At 48.5% G+C, this 18,702-nt stretch overlaps 1 protein-coding gene across 1 annotated transcript; it reads left to right on the top strand.

The window, feature by feature from the left end:
- Positions 1-449: 449 nt before the first annotated feature.
- On the top strand, positions 450-13,540 carry LOC122382797. Its single transcript, XM_043368597.1, has 3 exons — positions 450-549; positions 11,866-12,073; positions 12,550-13,540. Exons 1-3 carry the CDS (start codon positions 459-461, stop codon positions 13,271-13,273), a joined length of 1,023 nt encoding a protein of 340 aa, XP_043224532.1. The 5' UTR covers positions 450-458; the 3' UTR covers positions 13,274-13,540.
- Positions 13,541-18,702: the final 5,162 nt, after the last annotated feature.

The raw sequence follows: 18,702 nt of genomic DNA, 5'->3' as shown, positions 1-18,702 counted from the left end.
ACCTACTAACCAAAAACTGCAGACCTAATTTATCAAATCTGCACCAAATGTGCACCAAATTTTGTCAGCTAGCCGTCGTGAAAATGAAACATGTTGTGCAGGCCTAGGTCTATGTCATTCCTGATGACGGGCATTGTGAGCTGACACTGGTTTTCATTTGGGCAGCTGTAACTGTGAGCGTAAAATGACACAGTTGGGTGATTTCTCGCTTTTCTGTGAGCGAATATCACATTGATCCTATCTGGCAAACCAAAGCGCGGATTCACGCTAAAAAAGGAAACCCGTACATCGCTATGCAGCACACTAGGCTGCACACGGTTGGCCCGTTTGTGGCTTGACAGCGGCGCTAGCTCAGTGTTATCACCCCGATCGACTTTAGGGTGATAGATCCGAGTTTACGTCCGCGCGTTGTGTGCATGGCTGGCTGTCTATTCCAGTCGAACCCGGCGGCGAGCAACATGTCTCCGGCCCTGTGGCTGATGGTGGCGGCCATATTGTGTCCAGTCTGGTGTCAGTCAGACTCCGAGGAGGACATAATTATACAGCCAGGTGAGACGCGCAGTGGATGGTTCAGATGAAGGTGAAGATGCTGGTTGACAGGGTAATGCCATCCTTCGCAAGTTGATAGCGCTCAATAACTATGTAGACAGATCCTCTATTCAACTTTAAATTCATATTGGCCGTTTTCACGACGGAAAAGCAGGCATCTATTTAATCCCCATTTAATCCTTTAGTTCCTCAGGAATTTTAGTAGTTCTTTTTAGTAGGCTCCCCAGCTTTCGAATGAATGGTGCGTTAGTTTGCTATTTTTCTATTAAATATCACATCGATTTACTTTATCTAAGGATTTATCACTAATATCAACATAAAGCGTAAGCACAATTGTAAAATTATGAAATTATTAAATACTAGTACAAAAGTTAAAAAAAGATACTGAGTTGCCAGGCTACAAAGAATATATTCATTTATGGCGCACGACAGACATTTAGAAAGCAGCGCCCTGTTTTATTGCACGCTGCTAGCCGCTTCCATTGGGTTTTGCAGGCCGACGTCATTGGTCGTTACACGTATGATGTCACGCGACTTGTGGCCTGTCACGGCTCTTTAATGATCTCCACTAAATGAATGCATCAATGGCCTTTTAAGTTGATCTCTGTGGCCATCTGTCTATGGAGCGACCAATATGAAAGTTGGGTGAATTTACCGGGGTTACATGACTATGAGCATTGAGCAAGCAAATGTGTATCAGGAATGGATTTAGGTGGAGAATTGCGCTGGACCATGAGTGCTCGAACGCTCCCAATTCCACGCCGGTTTGGCTTTGGAGCCGAGACAGACGATGCGGGTCAAGGTCACCGCTGGGGTAACGGTGGATTGGCTGCGCCCGAGCACCCGTAACGCGGCACAATTCTCCATCTATGGATTTTCCTATTCGCTCAGCATTGTGATAGGCGTTCGTAATAGCATTTACTCTGCTCATGTACCTATCCCCGGTTATTTAAAAGAAGTTTTTGTGGGGGAATGGAGGATCTGGAGATGTTATAGTGTGACGTTAAAGTCACGCGACATCTTTATTTTACGAGTTCATGGTTTTTGAGAAAATACACGGAGTTGATATCGAGACATGTAGTCCTGTTGTTTTATACCTTACATGGCGCGGTCGGTAGGACACGAACCTACGCTCCCATAGGGAGAGAAGGTCCCGGCAGGCCAGCCTACCGTGTGGTGTGCCCAGATGGTAGTGGTGCCTAAGGCAGATGGAAGACCACGTCGAACCATCGACTATCAAGAGCTGAACAAGTTCTGTGTAAGGGAGACGCACCACACCAGAGTCCCGTTCGACATGGTGTCGTCCGTCCCGAAGCAAACCTACAAGACAACACTGGATGCCTACTGGGGCTTCCACCAAGTACCGCTGGCTGAGGAAAGCCGACCACTCACGACGTTTATCACGCCGTGGGGCCGATATAGGTATCTGAGGACACCTATGGGCCACTGTTCAGCGTCTGATGCCTATACAAAGAGGTACGACGATGCGGTGGTTGACATCGACAGAAAGTTCAAGTGTGTGGATGACGTGCTGCTATTTGACCACGGCATAGAAGAGGCCTTCTGGCACTGCTGGACATACCTAGATGCGTGCGGCAGAGCAGGTGTGACGCTGTCACCTGAGAAGTTCAAATTCTGCAGGCGTGAAGTCGAGTTTGTCGGGTTCAAACTCGGCTGGGACGCATATGGACCGGCCCAAGGGAAGCTGGCGGCCATCTCTGAGTTCCCGATGCCAGCTACCCCAACCATCACATATATCCGGTCATTCGTCGGTCTGGTGAATCAGGTGGCGCCATTCGTGGCAACGGCACCCGTCATGGAGCCTTTCAGAGAGCTGCTAAAAAATCCCCAATCGAAGCATGTGTACTGGGACGACCAGCTAAGGAGACGGTGCGAGGAGGTGAAGTCACAAATAGCCGAGCTGGCGGCACGCGGTTTGCAGTATTATGACAAGCACAAACCGACCGCTCTGCTGACCGACTGGAGCAAGACTGGAGTCGGCTTCGTGGTTCTACAACAGCATTGCAAATGTACAGGCGGGGACAAGCCGTTTTGTTGTCCGAACGGATGGAAACTGGCACTGTGCGGAAGCCGTTTCCTGACGCCAGCAGAGCAGCGATATGCCGCTGTGGAAGGAGAGGCCCTCGCAATCGTCTGGGCCCTGCGGAAGGCAAGACTGTTCCTGTCAGGCTGTCCAAATCTGGAGATTATCACTGATCACAGACCGCTAGTGAAGCTGTTCTGTGACAGGCAGCTCAAGGATATCTCCAACCCACGGCTGTTCCGGCTGAAGGAGAAGACTCTCCTGTTCAGGTTCTCTATTCGGTTCCGCCCGGGTAGATTGAACGCCATAGCAGACACGCTGTCTCGCTATCCTGTGGAAAGGATAGGGCCGTCCGAAGCAGACCTGGCATTGGAAGACGAGCTGACCGTGGCGGCCATGACAGCGCTGGAGGAGTGCAGTGACATGATCACTGTCGACCAGGAGATGGTGCGTCAGCATGCACAAAATGATGGAACCTACCAGCTGCTGAAGCAGCGCATTGAAGGAGACACGTGGCCAGGAAGCTGCTCAAACGAGGTGAGCGAATTGAAGGCATTCTTCAAGGTGCGGAGCAGTCTCAGCGTGGTGGATAACTTGATATGCTACTCACACGAAGGTGGCGCCCTGAGACTAGTCATCCCAGAAACCCTGAGAACGCTGGTCGCTCAAAATTTGCACGCAGCACATCAAGGCACAGGAAACATGCTGAGGCGGGCCAGACAGGCAGTGTACTGGCCAGGATTTGAAGCTGATGTGGACAGGGCGAGGCTTCGGTGCACAGAGTGTGATTACCATGCACCCTCGCAGCCAGCTGAGTCACTTATCATGACACCACCGCCCGAATACCCGTTCCAGCAGGTGGTTGCTGACCTATTCGAGGTGCGCGGTCATCGCTACATGGTGTACGCCGACCGACTAACGGGGTGGATCAAGCTGGATCATCTCCGCTCGTTCGCATCCAACATCATCATACCGATACTGCAGCGGCATTTCTCCCAGTACGGAGTGCCAGAGCAAATATCTATCGACGGAGGGACCAGTCTCGTCAGTGCGGAGATGACTGGGTTCTTCCGACGGTGGCAGGTGGATGTTCGCCAGTCATCCGCCCAGTACCCACAGTCGAACGGAAGAGCAGAGGCAGCGGTAAAGTCTGCTAAGTCAATCATGCGAAACAACACAGGCGATGATGGCAGTCTAGAAATGGAGAAGATCGCATCCGCCCTACTACAGTACCACAACACGCCGCTCCGAGAGGGCGATAAGTCGCCCGCGCAGCTGCTGATGGGGCGGCAACTGAGAGGTGGTGTGCCGGTCCCGGCGACCCTGCTGCGCGTGCAGGATCATTGGCGGGAGGACTTGGCCCGCAGAGAGAGGATGATGGCTCAGAAGGCTGACCGGCTAGAGAATCTCTCCAGCAGGACTTGCCGTGACCTCACCAAGCTGGCAGTGGGTCAGCGTGTACGAATCCAAAATGCTGCGACTAAGCGATGGGATCGGACCGGAGTGGTAACGCGGATTCTTCGTGCGGTCAGACAGTACACTATTCGTCTGGATGGGTCTGGTCGACTGGTTCTCCGCAACAGGAAGTTCCTAAGACCACTACGCACAACAGGAGAGGAACGCGATGTCCCATCCCCAAGCAGCACCAACCCGGAGCCACCGGTGCCACCGCGCCGGCGTTCCGAGCGCCTCGCGCTGCAGTGAGCCGGCTCAAGGAGTATAGACGGTACTGGGGCCAGAGCTGGTACCCACGTGCGGTCCACGTGACAAAACGACACGTGTACGAGTGGGAGAGGGGAAGATGGAAACATAAGGGGGGTTGGAGGATCTGGAGATGTTATAGTGTGACGTTAAAGTCACGCGACATCTTTATTTTACGAGTTCATGGTTTTTGAGAAAATACACGGAGTTGATATCGAGACATGTAGTCCTGTTGTTTTATACCTTACAGGGAATATCACGGCTTTAGGTACTCGGTGGCCCTATTCACGACTTTCAAAGAATGCTCCGATAACTAAACACCGCACAGACCTACTGCATTAGTGAATCTGACAGAAGGTCTGTGGAATTACATCCCCCCTCACCACACCCCTAAAAACTCATCCAGTGTCCAAAACCACTTTAATCGACTCGCAAAAAAAAACACACACACACATACACACACAAAGCATGGGGCATGTCAGCTCTCAGTTCATTTATCATTGTCTTTACCATGGTTCAATTGCATTGCGCGATTTAAAGCACGTGAGTGCCTATATAGTATATATGTAGAAAATAATATCTACAGCAAAACATCCAAAATTACAAAGGCTACAATGCTTAAAAAGTAGGTTCATCAAGGAAGCCCATTTTTACTTGCGTTGTGTTCCCAACCATGCGATTCCAACGCGGGCTATTCGCAACGTCTGTTAAGGTACGTTAACAACTGACAAGCCGCCACCGCTGCCACTTATTCATAAATCATAGATGGTTGATATCGCAGCTTGGGCGTCAGCAGCGCGGCCCACAACGCGTCGGCGCCAGCGCACGCAGCTGTTGGCACTCGGCAGCCGGTGTTGCGACTTAACGGCCGGCCGGCCCCATGAAGGAGAAGCTCTTGGTGAAGCTTTGTGATCGCCTCATAGCCGCCTTGGATGTCATCTTTCTTGGCAGATCCATCCGTTCAGATGGTGCGGTGCAGTCTGGATAAAGGACGAAGTCCAACGCCGCTAACCCCGCGACCGCCACCCCACAACGTGGCCGCAGACCGAACGGGCGTGGGGGCCGTAAGGGCCACCCCGCCATCCGGTAGGTGGCTGAGCAGCCGGGCGCAGCGGCGCCTGGGCGGCGGCCGCGCTGAGATGAAGTCCCAAACCGCCATGTCGCCATCACCGCCATCACAATTGCTGCAGCTGTTCCCAACCGCCTCAATCGCCGCCGTTTTGCCAGCAGTCGCGCCGCGGAATGGCAGAAGCTCCAGAGTAGCCTCCAGCGCCCCTCTCCGCACGTGTGCAGGTGCACTGCGCCGCCGCCGGGTCCGACGTCCAGGCAGAACATGATATTTCCATGCTGCTCCGACGGTGGGCTGGTCTTGTTTGGGCGTTCCTCCACTGTGACGTCGGTCACGCCTGCCCCGGCCAGGGCGCAGAGGCCGACGTGTCACCATCCGGTTGCAGTCCTCAGTCGGGTCGCAACGTGTACCTCTTCCGCAGCGTGGAGCGCGCTCCCGCTGGGCAGCGATACAGCCAAAAGTAGCATAGCATGCGGGCGGCCAGCGCTGCGCCGGACAGCGGACCCATGCCGGGGGTATGCCGGTCTCGGCCATTAGCGGGGTCGTCGGGGCCGAGGCTGTACATACAGCTGAGCTGGTGACCGCGTGAGCCGCCAATCGAAGCTCACGGCTTATAAGCTCGACGCGGGCATCACACGCCGTCCCGATGGGAGCTCCACGACGCCGCCGCGAACTCCAGCGCGGCTCGCAGCGCGAAGACCAGTACGGACGGCCGGGGCAAACGGCGTGCGGGAGTCGCAGGCGACGTTCTGCGGACAGAAAGGGTTGGGCATAAGCTGGTCGGCAGGACACTCTTGAGCCGAGCCTTTGATGTAATTACAGATGATCCAGAAGCATGCACAAAAATTCATGACACACTATTCTCATTTATGTATTTGCTACATATGATATGATATACCAGCTCATGATCAGTGACGCATTCTGGGCAATATGTTCTAAAGTGAAGTAACTGAAGTTACAGCTTAAAAGCTTAAAAAAACAGCTTAAAAAAAACACACACACACATTCGATAGCTTATGAGAATAACATGCCTTGTGTGCTTAATGCAGGAAAATATTTTTCCACTTTTTTAGAAACAGCAAAAGAGTTGTCAACAAGCCATGTCAACTATCTAAACAATTTTTATGGAAACTGCTCTAGCTAGCTTAAAGTTCCACAACGTTTCCGGAGCACCGTACCCAAACTCAGTTCATGTTACAAGAAAAAACAGTAATAATGCCTCCTAATTTTGAATGAAGTATAGGTATGAGTAATTTGATTTGGAAAGCAACAAATTTCCGCACATCATTTTAGCAAAATTACTATTTTCTTCAGCCATCAGGTTACACAAAACTATAGTAAACTTTATGATCTAGTTTACACAAAACCAAAGCCCCGATTTTAACAAATGTAGATAAAATTTAAACAATTTTAAAAAATGTATCGTGGAGAAAATGAAAAGTGTAGATTTGTAAAGCCGGGATATTTCAATTTCACGGATTAGGCACTTAAAGAAATATCTTCACCTTTCTTTGAGCCACCAGCCTTCACCCAAGTTTTACACGAATGTAGTGAAGCAGACAATGTGGCAACTCAAAATTGTGATGGTTTGAGATAATTATGACGGTAAAAGAAAAAGCAACACAAGGTTCCTTACCCTCGTTTTTTCACATGGGTTCAGATGAGGCTTCAACGGACACGCCTAAGAGCTGGACTTTTTGATGACGTCTTCGGGTGACGTCATGTCGTGTGTGACGTTTCGTGAGCAGGTAAGGAAAAGTCACCACCGCTGGCGAACATTGGTGCGGTAAATGGCAAGCACAAATGCTGCGCAGAAAAGACAAATGTGTAACTTCACAACAACAGGACTTCGTTCGGACGACAATGTCAGGGTGAATCAAGAAGTTCTTCATGCGATTGTTAGTTATCTGTCGTGCTATTTTAGTATGATTGTTATTAGCAGTTGTTTTGTGAAATGTATTATCAAAATCAATGTTTATTGAACGCAGATTCAGTTTATTTTCAGATGTACCTAGGTACCCTTACACTTCACTCATCTCAAGCTGTTCAAACACCCTTTTTCTTTTGTCTATTATACAATGAGCCAAAGGCTATTACTTGCTTATCTTTTTATAATTTATACTGTGTTTTCTCTGCATTATTAACATATTCATCATATATACAATATAAGGGCCACATGCTTTTTACAGGGAGACATGTCAGACAGCCCAGTAGGATGAGACTTCGTCAAGCGTCATTTTTAGCAACGCTTTTCTTGCTTAAAATCCAGTCTGCGAAACATGGCAGGGCTTACACTTTGGCTTACCCTTGACTCCCAGCTGTTGTGTCTTTGCTATGCGATGTTAAACATATAAAACATCTTACTATTCATGTATGCGCCATGACTCATGTAATCTTTTCACAGCCAAGACGCTCCTAAGGTACTGGGAATGTGGGGAGTGCAGCAGCATCAGTGCAGCACCGATGGTGGGATGCGACGGCTGCGATAAATGGTACCACTTCCGTTGTGCGGGACTGACTAAGGAGCCAGGTAAGCGCAAATATTTTCTGTCTCAGTTTTTTTGTTGCAGCTATAGTGATCAATGAAATATTTTCCACACTGTTCAGCCAAACATGTATTTCAAACAATCTGCTTCCCAACCGAGGGCGTCGCCACAGGGGGGGGGGACGGAGGGGATCTCGTCCCCTCCACTTTTTAAAATTTTAACATTACGCCTATGGCGTTGCATGGAAAGAATCGACTTGAAATGGTCCTCGTCCCCTCCAAAATGGTCAATGTCCCCTCCAGTCGTCGCACCGTGGCGTCGCTCCTGTTCCCAACTACACAAATGTAGTCAAACAATGTGCCAATATGGAATTTTCAGGTTCAGTTGAATGAAATAGGAACAATGATAATTGTAGATTACGTATACCTGCAAGAGAGGAAAACAGAATTCATTGTATTGCTTGTCCTTCACCGATACTGTTATTTTTCCATTTCTAGAAACACCGACATTCGCCGATGCAGGTGGTACTGCCTGGTGAGGCCGCGGTCTCCGGAATCGCCTGCAGACGAAGTCACCTGGCGTCCATCTGCACATCACTTGCAGCAGTGAGGCCTGCTGACAGCGTCTGGCAGTGTCGGCAACGTGCCAGACAGCTATCTGGAGTCCTGCTCACCGCAGGTCGCCGACAGGAGGGGCGACGCATCGTCTCCGAGGTCGCCTCAGCAGCAGTGAGACCCCACTGGCCGTCTTCTTAGGCTTCAACTAGATTGCGAACAACCTATGCTGAGACAACGCCCATGACGTGTGATCCGGTACCGCTACCGCACTGCGTGCCTGTGCCCGCCGTGAGCCGCTAGTGCATGGGTTCGACCATGGGAATATGTGTTTATGTTGCTTTTACTATTGTTTATACGTTGAAGTGACGAATTGTTTATTTTTCGCAAGCCTCCGCTGTCCGGTTGCCTGCAGCTCCATGCAACGCCAGCTGTACTGTTGTTTTAATGTTGTCTCTCCGCTCAGCTGTACTGTTGCCTCTCCGCTCATAACAACCTATGCTGAGACAACGCCCATGACGTGTGATCCGGCACCGCTACCGCACTGCGTGCCTGTGCCCGCCGTGAGCCGCTAGTGCATGGGTTCGACCATGAGAATATGTGTTTATGTTGCTTTTTATACTATTGTTTATACGTTGAAGTGACGAATTGTTTATTTTTCGCAAGCCTCCGCTGTCCGGTTGCCTGCAGCTCCATGCAACGCCAGCTGTGCTGTTGTTTTAATGTTGTCCCTCCGCTCAGCTGTACTGTTGCCTCTCCGCTCATAACAACCTATGCTGAGACAACGCCCATGACGTGTGATCCGGCACCGCTACCGCACTGCGTGCCTGTGCCCGCCGTGAGCCGCTAGTGCATGGGTTCGACCATGAGAATATGTGTTTATGTTGCTTTTTATACTATTGTTTATACGTTGAAGTGACGAATTGTTTATTTTTCGCAAGCCTCCGCTGTCCGGTTGCCTGCAGCTCCATGCAACGCCAGCTGTACTGTTGGTTTAATGTTGTCTCTCCGCTCAGCTGTACTGTTGCCTCTCCGCTCATATATGACACCCTCTATATGAATGGCACTACTGATTGTCACACCCACTGTCCGTATTGTCCGTAGTGGTGTCTACGCCCATGTTAATACAGCGTGCAGAATCCATATTCTATTGAGGAGAGTTGAGCCAAGTCACCATAGGCTCGGGAAGAGAGCAACCTGGAGGCCCACTGCCCCTTCCCCGGCCCCCACTGGGGGCGCCAGCCACTCCAACTTTTGACTGGATGTCAAGAGCGTCGCCACGGGGGGAACGAGTCGCCGGCCAGCCAAGGTAGCCAACGGCGTGTGAAGGTTGCCTGACCTCGAGGAAACTGAGATGGCACCAACGGAGGTTTTGTTAAGTAGGCGACCAAAATTCGAGCGGCAGCAACCTGGGCACCTTCACAGATAGCAGTGCCGCGTATCGGGGCGCCTTCGACGTTGAGCTGGGCGTCGATCATCAGGACGCCGGGGGAATATGACCCAATATCCCCCCGTAAATATGTGCCTCGGAAGGGAGACCCAACCATAAAACTGAAAGCTCGTCGTATTTTATCCACTATTTTTCGAGCAGGTCCATAGATTTCCGTCCTCAAAAATGCGGGAATATTCCCCAGTGTTTGAGTTGGATGGGACTATAGTGGCGTTTACACCGACAGGAGATTCCCATTGCCGGCTGTGGGAAACTACTGTCGGTGTAAACGCCATTCATATTTCCTGCGTCACCCCTGTGGGGACGCCCTTACTCCATGGTGCCGAGCTTATCAATTTGGATATCAATGGAATCAAAATCTCTTATCGATCGATGAAGAACTAAATTACCCCGACCCGGAGAGCGTCTTTGGAATCAAAGCAGTAGCACATGACGCAAGACTTCAGGCAAATAAATCCTTCTTGTCTGAAATAAAACATTTGTGCATTGATAAGCACGTTTTATAAGCAATGGTAGCAAGATTCTCCATGTATTTGGTTAAAGTGATAATTTAGTAGCAGATACTTACCGTCGCATTTCGTTTTTTTTAATTAATAATTTATATTGTCAGAACTAGCAACATGTCTCTTCACTCAACAATAATTACAAAAGTGAAAAAGAAATGATAAATTGCTTATATTTTGGTGAAACTAAAAATTAATTCAGCACATATTTTTTTTACAGCGTTGAAGTCCAGCTCCAAAGGACAGCTGACGATCGTAGCCGAGCAGGCTGTTTGGTACTTCTTCACTACTTCTTAGAAGTACCCGTTAGCACCGATCATGTCTCACATAATAAGCTATTGGAACAAAAATATCCATGTTCTTCTAATTATTTTCCTTTCACACTTTAAATAAATACTTTTGAAATGCATTTACTAATTAATTTCACAAAAACGGCTTCAAATTTTACAGCGTCAAAATACTTATTCCAATTTCCACCATGTAACCACCACTATATTACTTGCTTACAGACCCGTGCGCACAGTGCGCGCAGTTTTATCGTGACGTCAGAGGGTGCTTCCTCAGTGGCGCCCCCTGGCGGGGAACGCGTGCAAAAAGTCCAGCTCTTAGGCATGTCCGGCTTCAACTGTTGCCGACCTGAGGAGCTATAGGGACTTGAGCTTTCCAAAACTCAATTTCTAAGGGCACTGAGCAGTGTTTGGCTTTCACACGAATGCGATAGTAAGTTATATGAAGTTGACAAAGCAAGCAAAGCAAAGCATGATGCCCCGCGCGTCCGCCCGCGACCACGCCCCGCGTCCGACTCCCGACCGCCGCGTGACCCGAGGCGCCCGGCGGTCACGTGACCTACCGGCCGGGACTGCAAACGGCCTTCACCACCATTCTTGTATGACGTCATATCCTACTGAGGTGCTGATTGGTCGGAATTAGATACCTGAAGGTAATTATCTGCCGTAGTTATTTTTGTTTCATTGTTTTGCGTGTTTTCTTATATGAAATGTAATTAAAAAATTTGTCATATTTTAATCACCATTAAAACATAACTGAATAGGTATAAAGGAGAACTCGATATATACTTTCCTTGTTTTTAAGAATTCCGGAATTAGATACCCGAGGGAGCAAAGAGGGAGCAAGTTGCCACGCTGATTTAATACCTCATAGTCGAAAGGTGGGCTACTAGAACCAAAAATTGCTGTGTTTGTAAATAAATAAGTGATTTGAGGGCAAAAAATGCCCGGATTTAAACTTCTAAAATTATTTTGAACATAAAATATTTCAGTTTGAGGGATGTTAAGGCCTCTAAGGGTAGGTACTTTTTAGGTATCAAATAAGTTCCTCTGCGAAAGTTCCGTCGTGAAAACGGCCATTGCATATGTTTCACTATCGCATTAGTCAACTTTTTTACAACTTTATCAACTTTTTTGCTTGCAGTTGTTATAATTCACACTTTTAAGTTCCTTTTCTCCTTCTCTTTCACGACTTATCACTTGTTTTTTTATCGTATTACAGAGCTTTATCTTGGTCCGGTGTTTGACATCGAAGACTTGTCTAATCCTTTCCAACAATTGGGAAGAAGGGGCTGTCTCCCGGACAACTTCAGCGTTGGTAATGGCACTGTGGAAGCCATTCAAGCGTGCTCGAGAGCAGTTGAACCCATCGAGATCCAGTGCGGGGGAAGACCACGGATGGGCTACTACTACCAGTGCATACAAAACGGGTAAGGAATCGGTTTGCAGCATGCATGTGTTTGTGTATGTGTCATTATTCAAGTGATTTGTGGTTTCTGGGCCGCGTGAATATATTCTGATTCATATCCATCATATATGCTCGTAGCTTCGTTGTTGGTATTTCTAATGACATGCTTACATGTGAAGCGGCAAACGTGTAGGTATGTATGTGAGACAGAAGGTGGATGGTTGCACGGATCTGTGCCTACATTTCCGGACAGGACAATTCAATCAGACGATAATCATAATGGTCCTAAAGGTAACCGTTGCCTCCCGAGAATGGCTTCAAAAATAACAGCGGCTGAAATAAAAAGATATACACAAACAAACCGGTGCGGGGCTGAGCCCATTCCAAAAGCTAGTACGTCGAATGACAGAACGAGCGTGAAATGGCCATCACATTACGAAAAAAAAATGTGAGGCTCTTTGGCGTTGAGCATTTGCCTCGCTCTATTTCCTTCCACAGTATACCGGTGGCCGGTCCCAACGGTTTCGACGCCGCCGCCTTCCTCGACCTGATCACAAGTTTCTCGCCGGACGAGGGGTGGCAGGCGCGCGCGGGTCACCTGGCGCTGCGGTGCATCACCTCCTCAGACCCCGGCTCGTGCAGCGGCCTCTCGCGCGGCCAGCAGACGATTGCCGTGCTCGCCTGCTGGAAGTGGATGTTGACTCTGGACTGCGACTTCTGTAGTGCGCCGGAGTCGGACTGGACTGCCGCCTGCCGACGGGGTCGGTTCCTAGCCGGCTCGTGCCGCCGCGGGCCGGCCGCCCTGCTCCGCGGGGTCACCGATCAGGGAGGTGACGGCTTCAGTCGCAGGGAGGAGTGTATGGAGACCATGAGGAATGAGAGCGGCGTGCAGGAGTTGCTGCCGCAGGTGGCCGCCGGCGCGATCACCGAGGAACGCTGTGAGCTGCTGAGCTCTGTAGCCGAGAAGTTCGTCGTGTGTCTGATGAGAGACTTCACCTCGCCCAACTGTCAGGGCGGCGGCTACGGGAAGGTCGAGCTGGAGCGGCTGAGAAGAGCGGCGGTCAGCAGCACTGGAGGCACCCAGGACGCCCTGGCGCTGCTCGAGGTCCTGGACAGGTGCGAGGACGAGCGGGATGTGCGCGGATTCATCGCCTGCTGGACCGAACTGGAGATCTACTCGTGCGCCACCGAGCAGGCCAATGTTGTGGGACTTAGGTCCTAACCGGGAGGATATCGTGCTAATACCCTTTGGGGAGAACACCCTCACATTTTTCGCTACGCAATCCTGGTTGAAAAACGGCGCACCACATCTTGGGTACCTGTTGCGAGTTTATTGACTTTGATAATGGTGAAGTTTTTAAGAAATCGGATAAGTTTTGTTTAGCAATTGATGTTTACGTTTAGTGATGTCATAATTTCCAAATTTCAGCCATCAATTGTATGTGTTTGAAAATCGTATGCAATCGCAAAATAGACGTTAAACCTCGCCCGTATTGGTGTTTTTCCAGCCGCGAACGTATAAGGGGGGGGGGAGGGTCCATTGGCCCCCCTTGCCATTTGGCCCCTGATCGAGCTAGAGCTTCGCGGAAAAAAAAAAACGAACGTGTTGCCCGTGACGAGAAGAAGCCTGTGATACCCAATTTTAACCCGGCACCGCCTGGGCTATTTCCGTACCCACGACAGCTTGGGGGGTCGGATCCGACCCCCCCCCCCTGTTATCTCGAGAACCAATGGTTGTATCGAGCCCCGCGAGGCGGCGTTCGAAAGGTCTCTACGAGGCCTTCCCAAAGCACTCTTAAGATTTTAAGATTGAGGTCAACTTTCGGGTCAAGATCAGGTCAAAGGTCAAATTCAGGGGTTTTGCATGATTAGGCTTACGGACAGCGGAATCGATACCTGCTGCTCGAAACTCACCAAAAATGACCTCAAAGGCCTAGTGAAGGGACCATGTGCGTATAGGGGTCATACTAAGTACGGGTCAAGGTCAGGTCAGGTCACGAAAGGTCACGGTTTTCACTTTCTGCTACATGGGCGTGCGACACATGTTTTATGGCTTATTTTTCACGCCGAATCCGTTGGTAATGGTTATATGTGACCCCAAGTCACTGTGCTGGTGATAAGTGTGCATTGAAAGCCTAAAAAATCGTTTATACCATACATAACTAAACGAGGGCTAAGAAAAAAAGTCAATTTTTCAACTTTTTATTTTTGACATAAAAATGCATTTTTCTAGACGAGCTTTGTCCCAGGAATCTAGTGGTGCCATTCATTTGTTTTCACATGCGATGTTCAGAAGTGCCTCTATTTCACGAAAATGCTTATGACGTCACCATGCCCCATGCATGTTGGAGCTATTTTTTACAATTTGGGGGTCAGAAATCAAGATAGAAAGTTGAAATTCGGGGCATCTAAGGTTCTAATAGAGCTCTACAACATATGTTCCGTTTTTTTGGAAATTCTCAAAATTTTGGATTTTATTAGCTGTTTTCCAAAAATATAGTTTTTTGAATTTTTAGGGGTGAAAAACGCATTTTATGGAAAATCCGAGATGGCCATTTTAAAGAACTCGTTGAGCTGCGTCTTTTCATGTCCTTAATTTGCAATTTGCTTTAAACCCTGATTTTTGGCGATTTTTTTAAACATTTACCACTTTTTGACTAAAAACACCATGTAGTTACATCACTAAAATCGATATATCTAAAAAAAATTTGGATTTTTTTTTTCCTTAAAAATTGCACAGGACACGTCAAATTGATGGGGGAGAAGGTATGCCAAGTTTCAAGTAGATAGCGAAAGTGGTTCATGAGTTATTAAAGAAAACGGAGGGGGAGGGGGTCGGATCCGACCCCCCCCAGGCGGTCGCGGGTTAATTAAGGTCATTGGTTGACCTTCCCGGTCAGGTCAATGACCCCAAAGTAAGGAAAATCGGGACCTGTTAGAAAGTCGTGAAGTGTGACTGCTACGGGGGTTTTCGGGGTGCTGATCACGAATATCATGTTAGCCTTGATCACAGATGACGTCTTCATGCATTTAGGCCAGGTCGGGTCAGGTCAGGTCAGATCAACCAGTAGGGGTCCTGCCGGGTATTCGTAGTAGGTGTCAACCGCCTCTGACAGCTTCGTAACATGTTACGAAGACGCCAAATCTACTTCGTAAATGTTCAAATGGTTGCCAAATTCGAATTCAGCTCCAAAAACTAGCCTAGAAACATGTACCTAAAACTCGAAAAAGTGAACCGAGGTCATCAAAGATCAATGACCTGACCTGACCTTCAGGTGACCTTGGCACCCACCCTAATGCATGGGACCATCATCATAACACATGTTTTAACGCTTGAAACCACGAAAAGACTGCAAACGCGCGGGTAATGCGAGCTGACATACGCCGAATCGCGATTCCGGCCAAACATGGCCTCAAGACATAGGTCACAGGTCAAAGGTCATTTGGGTCAGGGTCATGAAATTTTCAGAGTAGGTGTAAAATTGATTGATTCGAGGGTACTGAAAGTTTCGTGCAATCGGCCGTTTTTACGCGAGTTATTCGCGAAAAACCGAGGGGTTCGTTCGATCCCCCCCCCCCCCAATACGGGCCAGGGTTAAACATGCCATTAACGGAATTTCGCTGTCAACACCCATTACGTTTTTTGTGTAGAAAATAGGCTTCAGCCCGCATAGCGCTCCGAGTCAACGTGCAAAAACTGTATAACAACAAACAATAAAACATATTTATTAAACATAATTTGTAAATCAGCGTATAGTCCAGGTGGTGGGGCAAAAGCTGATGCTTAACTCGAGGCACCACCACCGGTGACATAAGCAATTGTACGTCATAATCCATAGTTTTGTGGCACCTATTGACATATAAATACTCGGAAACCTGATTTCAAATGATGTGCATGGCGGGATCCATTCAGATCATAGATCCATGTTCTTGGTTTATCAGGCACGTAGCTAGGATTTGGCCAAGGGAGGGGCGGAGGAATTCCGGGGGCCTCCTTTCTACAGAGGGCCTCCTCCCTAAAGGGGCCTCCTTTCTACAGAGGGTCTCATGCCTACATAATTACATATACAATATAATGCAGACTTTTGCTCAGCTTTCATATGGCCAGCGCACCGGTATGTTTCTTTATTCTAACCGCTGCAGCGGTAAGAAACATACGCATATCACAAGTCTCCGAGTGGCATGGTACCTGGCAAAAAAAAAAAAAAAAACTGGCGCCGCCGGCGGCGGCGGCGGCGGCCGGACCGCAGCAGGAGGGGGAGGATCTGCGAGGAATGGGTGGATACTGGATGACGGCCAGATTAACACTTGGTGTATTATCATACATCGTTCAAGCGCTTAACCGTATTCCGGGCGGCGCCTGAAAGACGGGCTCTGAAAGACTCTGAATCGGGCGGGGGCCTTTTTGGCCCTCGTCAGAACTCGAAAAGCACGAATCGTAGCGACAAACGGCAACGGCGTTTGATAGTTCGTTGAACGACTTACAACTTTTGTAAACAACTTTTTTGGGTCAGGTCAATATTGAGGTCGCCAGAGGTCATAACAAATAATATGGTTTATAACGACCTACATAGATAGGTCAACTTCAAAATCTGACCTAGGAAGGTCAAGCTGGGTACTAATCGGCGCGTCATGACCAGGCGAACGGTTTGGTACACTAACAACTATTTACCCCCATCATGTCGTGATTTATTGGCTAAAAACTGTTGATGACCTCACCTCACCTCAGATGATCCAATTCCCGGTGCCCCTGTCAGTAAATGCCACCTGGGTGCTTACAGATCAGCTAATCTGACGTAATTCAGAAAGAATTGGGTGATTTTGACTCGTTTACTCGAAGCAGGACACAGTTCATTATATTTTCCAATAGGCTTGTCACGATTCTGACCTGACTGACGTCTGCAAGATTGAAACTATACGGTTATCAATTATTTCTGTGTGAATGATGCCACGTTTACTTGCTGTAAGTAAAACATGGTTTCGTTTGTAAATTTTCCTAGGTCCAGGTGGTTTGCTTCATTTACGCCGTAGATGAAACAAACAAATCGATGGATAGGTATATATTAATTTCCCGGTCAAATAAATTATTTTGAGTTGCGCGAAGCATGGCTATGGGAATATCACCACGGTCTGATAAATGGTTTGGGTAATTGCATGCATCGTAAAAATACCAACACAGCCACAGGTAACTATATATTACAGAAATGGGCTGCTGTGCTCATGCATTAACTCGCGCCCTGCCGGGGGGGGGGGGGGGTGTTAAACACCCCCTGCAGTTTACCGTGAATATCTCAAAAACGGCGGCGCGCCACACTTTATCCTACATCATTTCTACATATGTTGTGAAAATTTCAGACCCTGGTCACTTAAAGTCAGGTCACCAGGTCCAGGTCAAATGACCTCACTACATAAGTTTCAATGTCTGCCAAAGCTACACGGAGTGACCAAACGCTTTGAAACTTTCAGAGATGCAAATGCACAAGAGCGACAAAATGCAAAAATGTATGTCTTGGAATTTTGATATCGATGACATAAGGTCAGGTCAATTTTGCGACCTTAAATTGAAAGTCGCCTTTTTAGACGGAAGTCATTATACATACTCTAAAACACTGAATTACTAGTATCTTTGACACACTGAACATGAAAATGGCACCCGTGACCCCTTTTTATAACCCTGAGGTCATCTCAGGTCACCAATGGTATCTGATTTTTCGCGAATAACTTTTGATAGAGGCATGCTAGAGCGATGAATACACCTTAGTTGTGTTTGGCTCGACGATACGGATGGACTGATATGGAACTTAGCCCTTATCGGTCAGGTCATGACCTTGACCTGAGGCCAAATTTTCAAGTTGACCTTTTAAGGTCAATTGATAGTTCATTCCACACGTCTTGACGAGAGGAACACGATGCTGGTAAAGGGAAGTTCGTGCAAATTTTGAGACGAAAGTTATTGCCGAAAACTGGTTTCCGAAAATATCGGCTATTTTGGCAGTTTTTGCGGCCACTGCAGGTAAAACTGTTGACGGCAAAACCGTTGACGGCACCCGGCATTATTTCTCATGAGCGCATTTATACAAATAATTTGACTACATAGGATAGGGCCTTCTGTTTACAGAGGACCTCCTCCCCTGTCCCTTCCTACAGTGGGCGGCGACGCGGTTGGGAGTCTATTCTGTACAGTTTCCTGAATTCTCAGTTCTCACTATAGTGAGAACTGAGAACTCTCTATAGAGAGTAGCAGGGAACAGAAGCCGGAAGGTAATTTGCTTACAGTGGGCCTCCACTCTATGTACTTAATATACGACGCTGTCTTTGACTACCGGGGGCCTCCTGCCCACAGAGGGCCTCTTATCTACAGAGGGCTTCCTCTCTACATATTGCCTCTTATCTACAGAGGGCCTCCTCTCTGCTGAGGGTGTCTTTCTCTCCAGAGGGCCTCCTTTACAGAGGGCATCCTCTCTACAGAGGGCCTCCTCTCTAGCCTCTACAGGGACCTCCTCTCTACATAGGGCCTCCTCTCTAGTCTCTACAGGGACCTCCTCTCTACAGAGATCTTCCTATCTATGTAGGGCCTCCTCTCTTCAGAGTCTCGTCTCTACACAGGACCTCCTCTATACAGAGGACCTCATCTCTGAAAAGGGCCTCCTC

This window comes from Amphibalanus amphitrite, unplaced genomic scaffold, assembly GCF_019059575.1.
Source record: "Amphibalanus amphitrite isolate SeventyFive unplaced genomic scaffold, NRLGWU_Aamphi_draft 000147F_arrow, whole genome shotgun sequence".
NCBI lineage: Eukaryota > Metazoa > Arthropoda > Thecostraca > Balanomorpha > Balanidae > Amphibalanus > Amphibalanus amphitrite.
This window is presented reverse-complemented; position numbering and strand designations above follow the sequence as displayed.

Bases quoted from the DNA above. Each gene is read 5' to 3' on its own strand.
- LOC122382797 (XM_043368597.1), top strand. From the start codon at position 459: ATGTCTCCGGCCCTGTGGCTGATGGTGGCGGCCATATTGTGTCCAGTC. The intron at 550-11,865 runs GTGAGACGCGCA...ATCGTATTACAG, and splicing joins GGACATAATTATACAGCCAG to AGCTTTATCTTGGTCCGGTG. The intron at 12,074-12,549 runs GTAAGGAATCGG...TTCCTTCCACAG, and splicing joins TACCAGTGCATACAAAACGG to TATACCGGTGGCCGGTCCCA.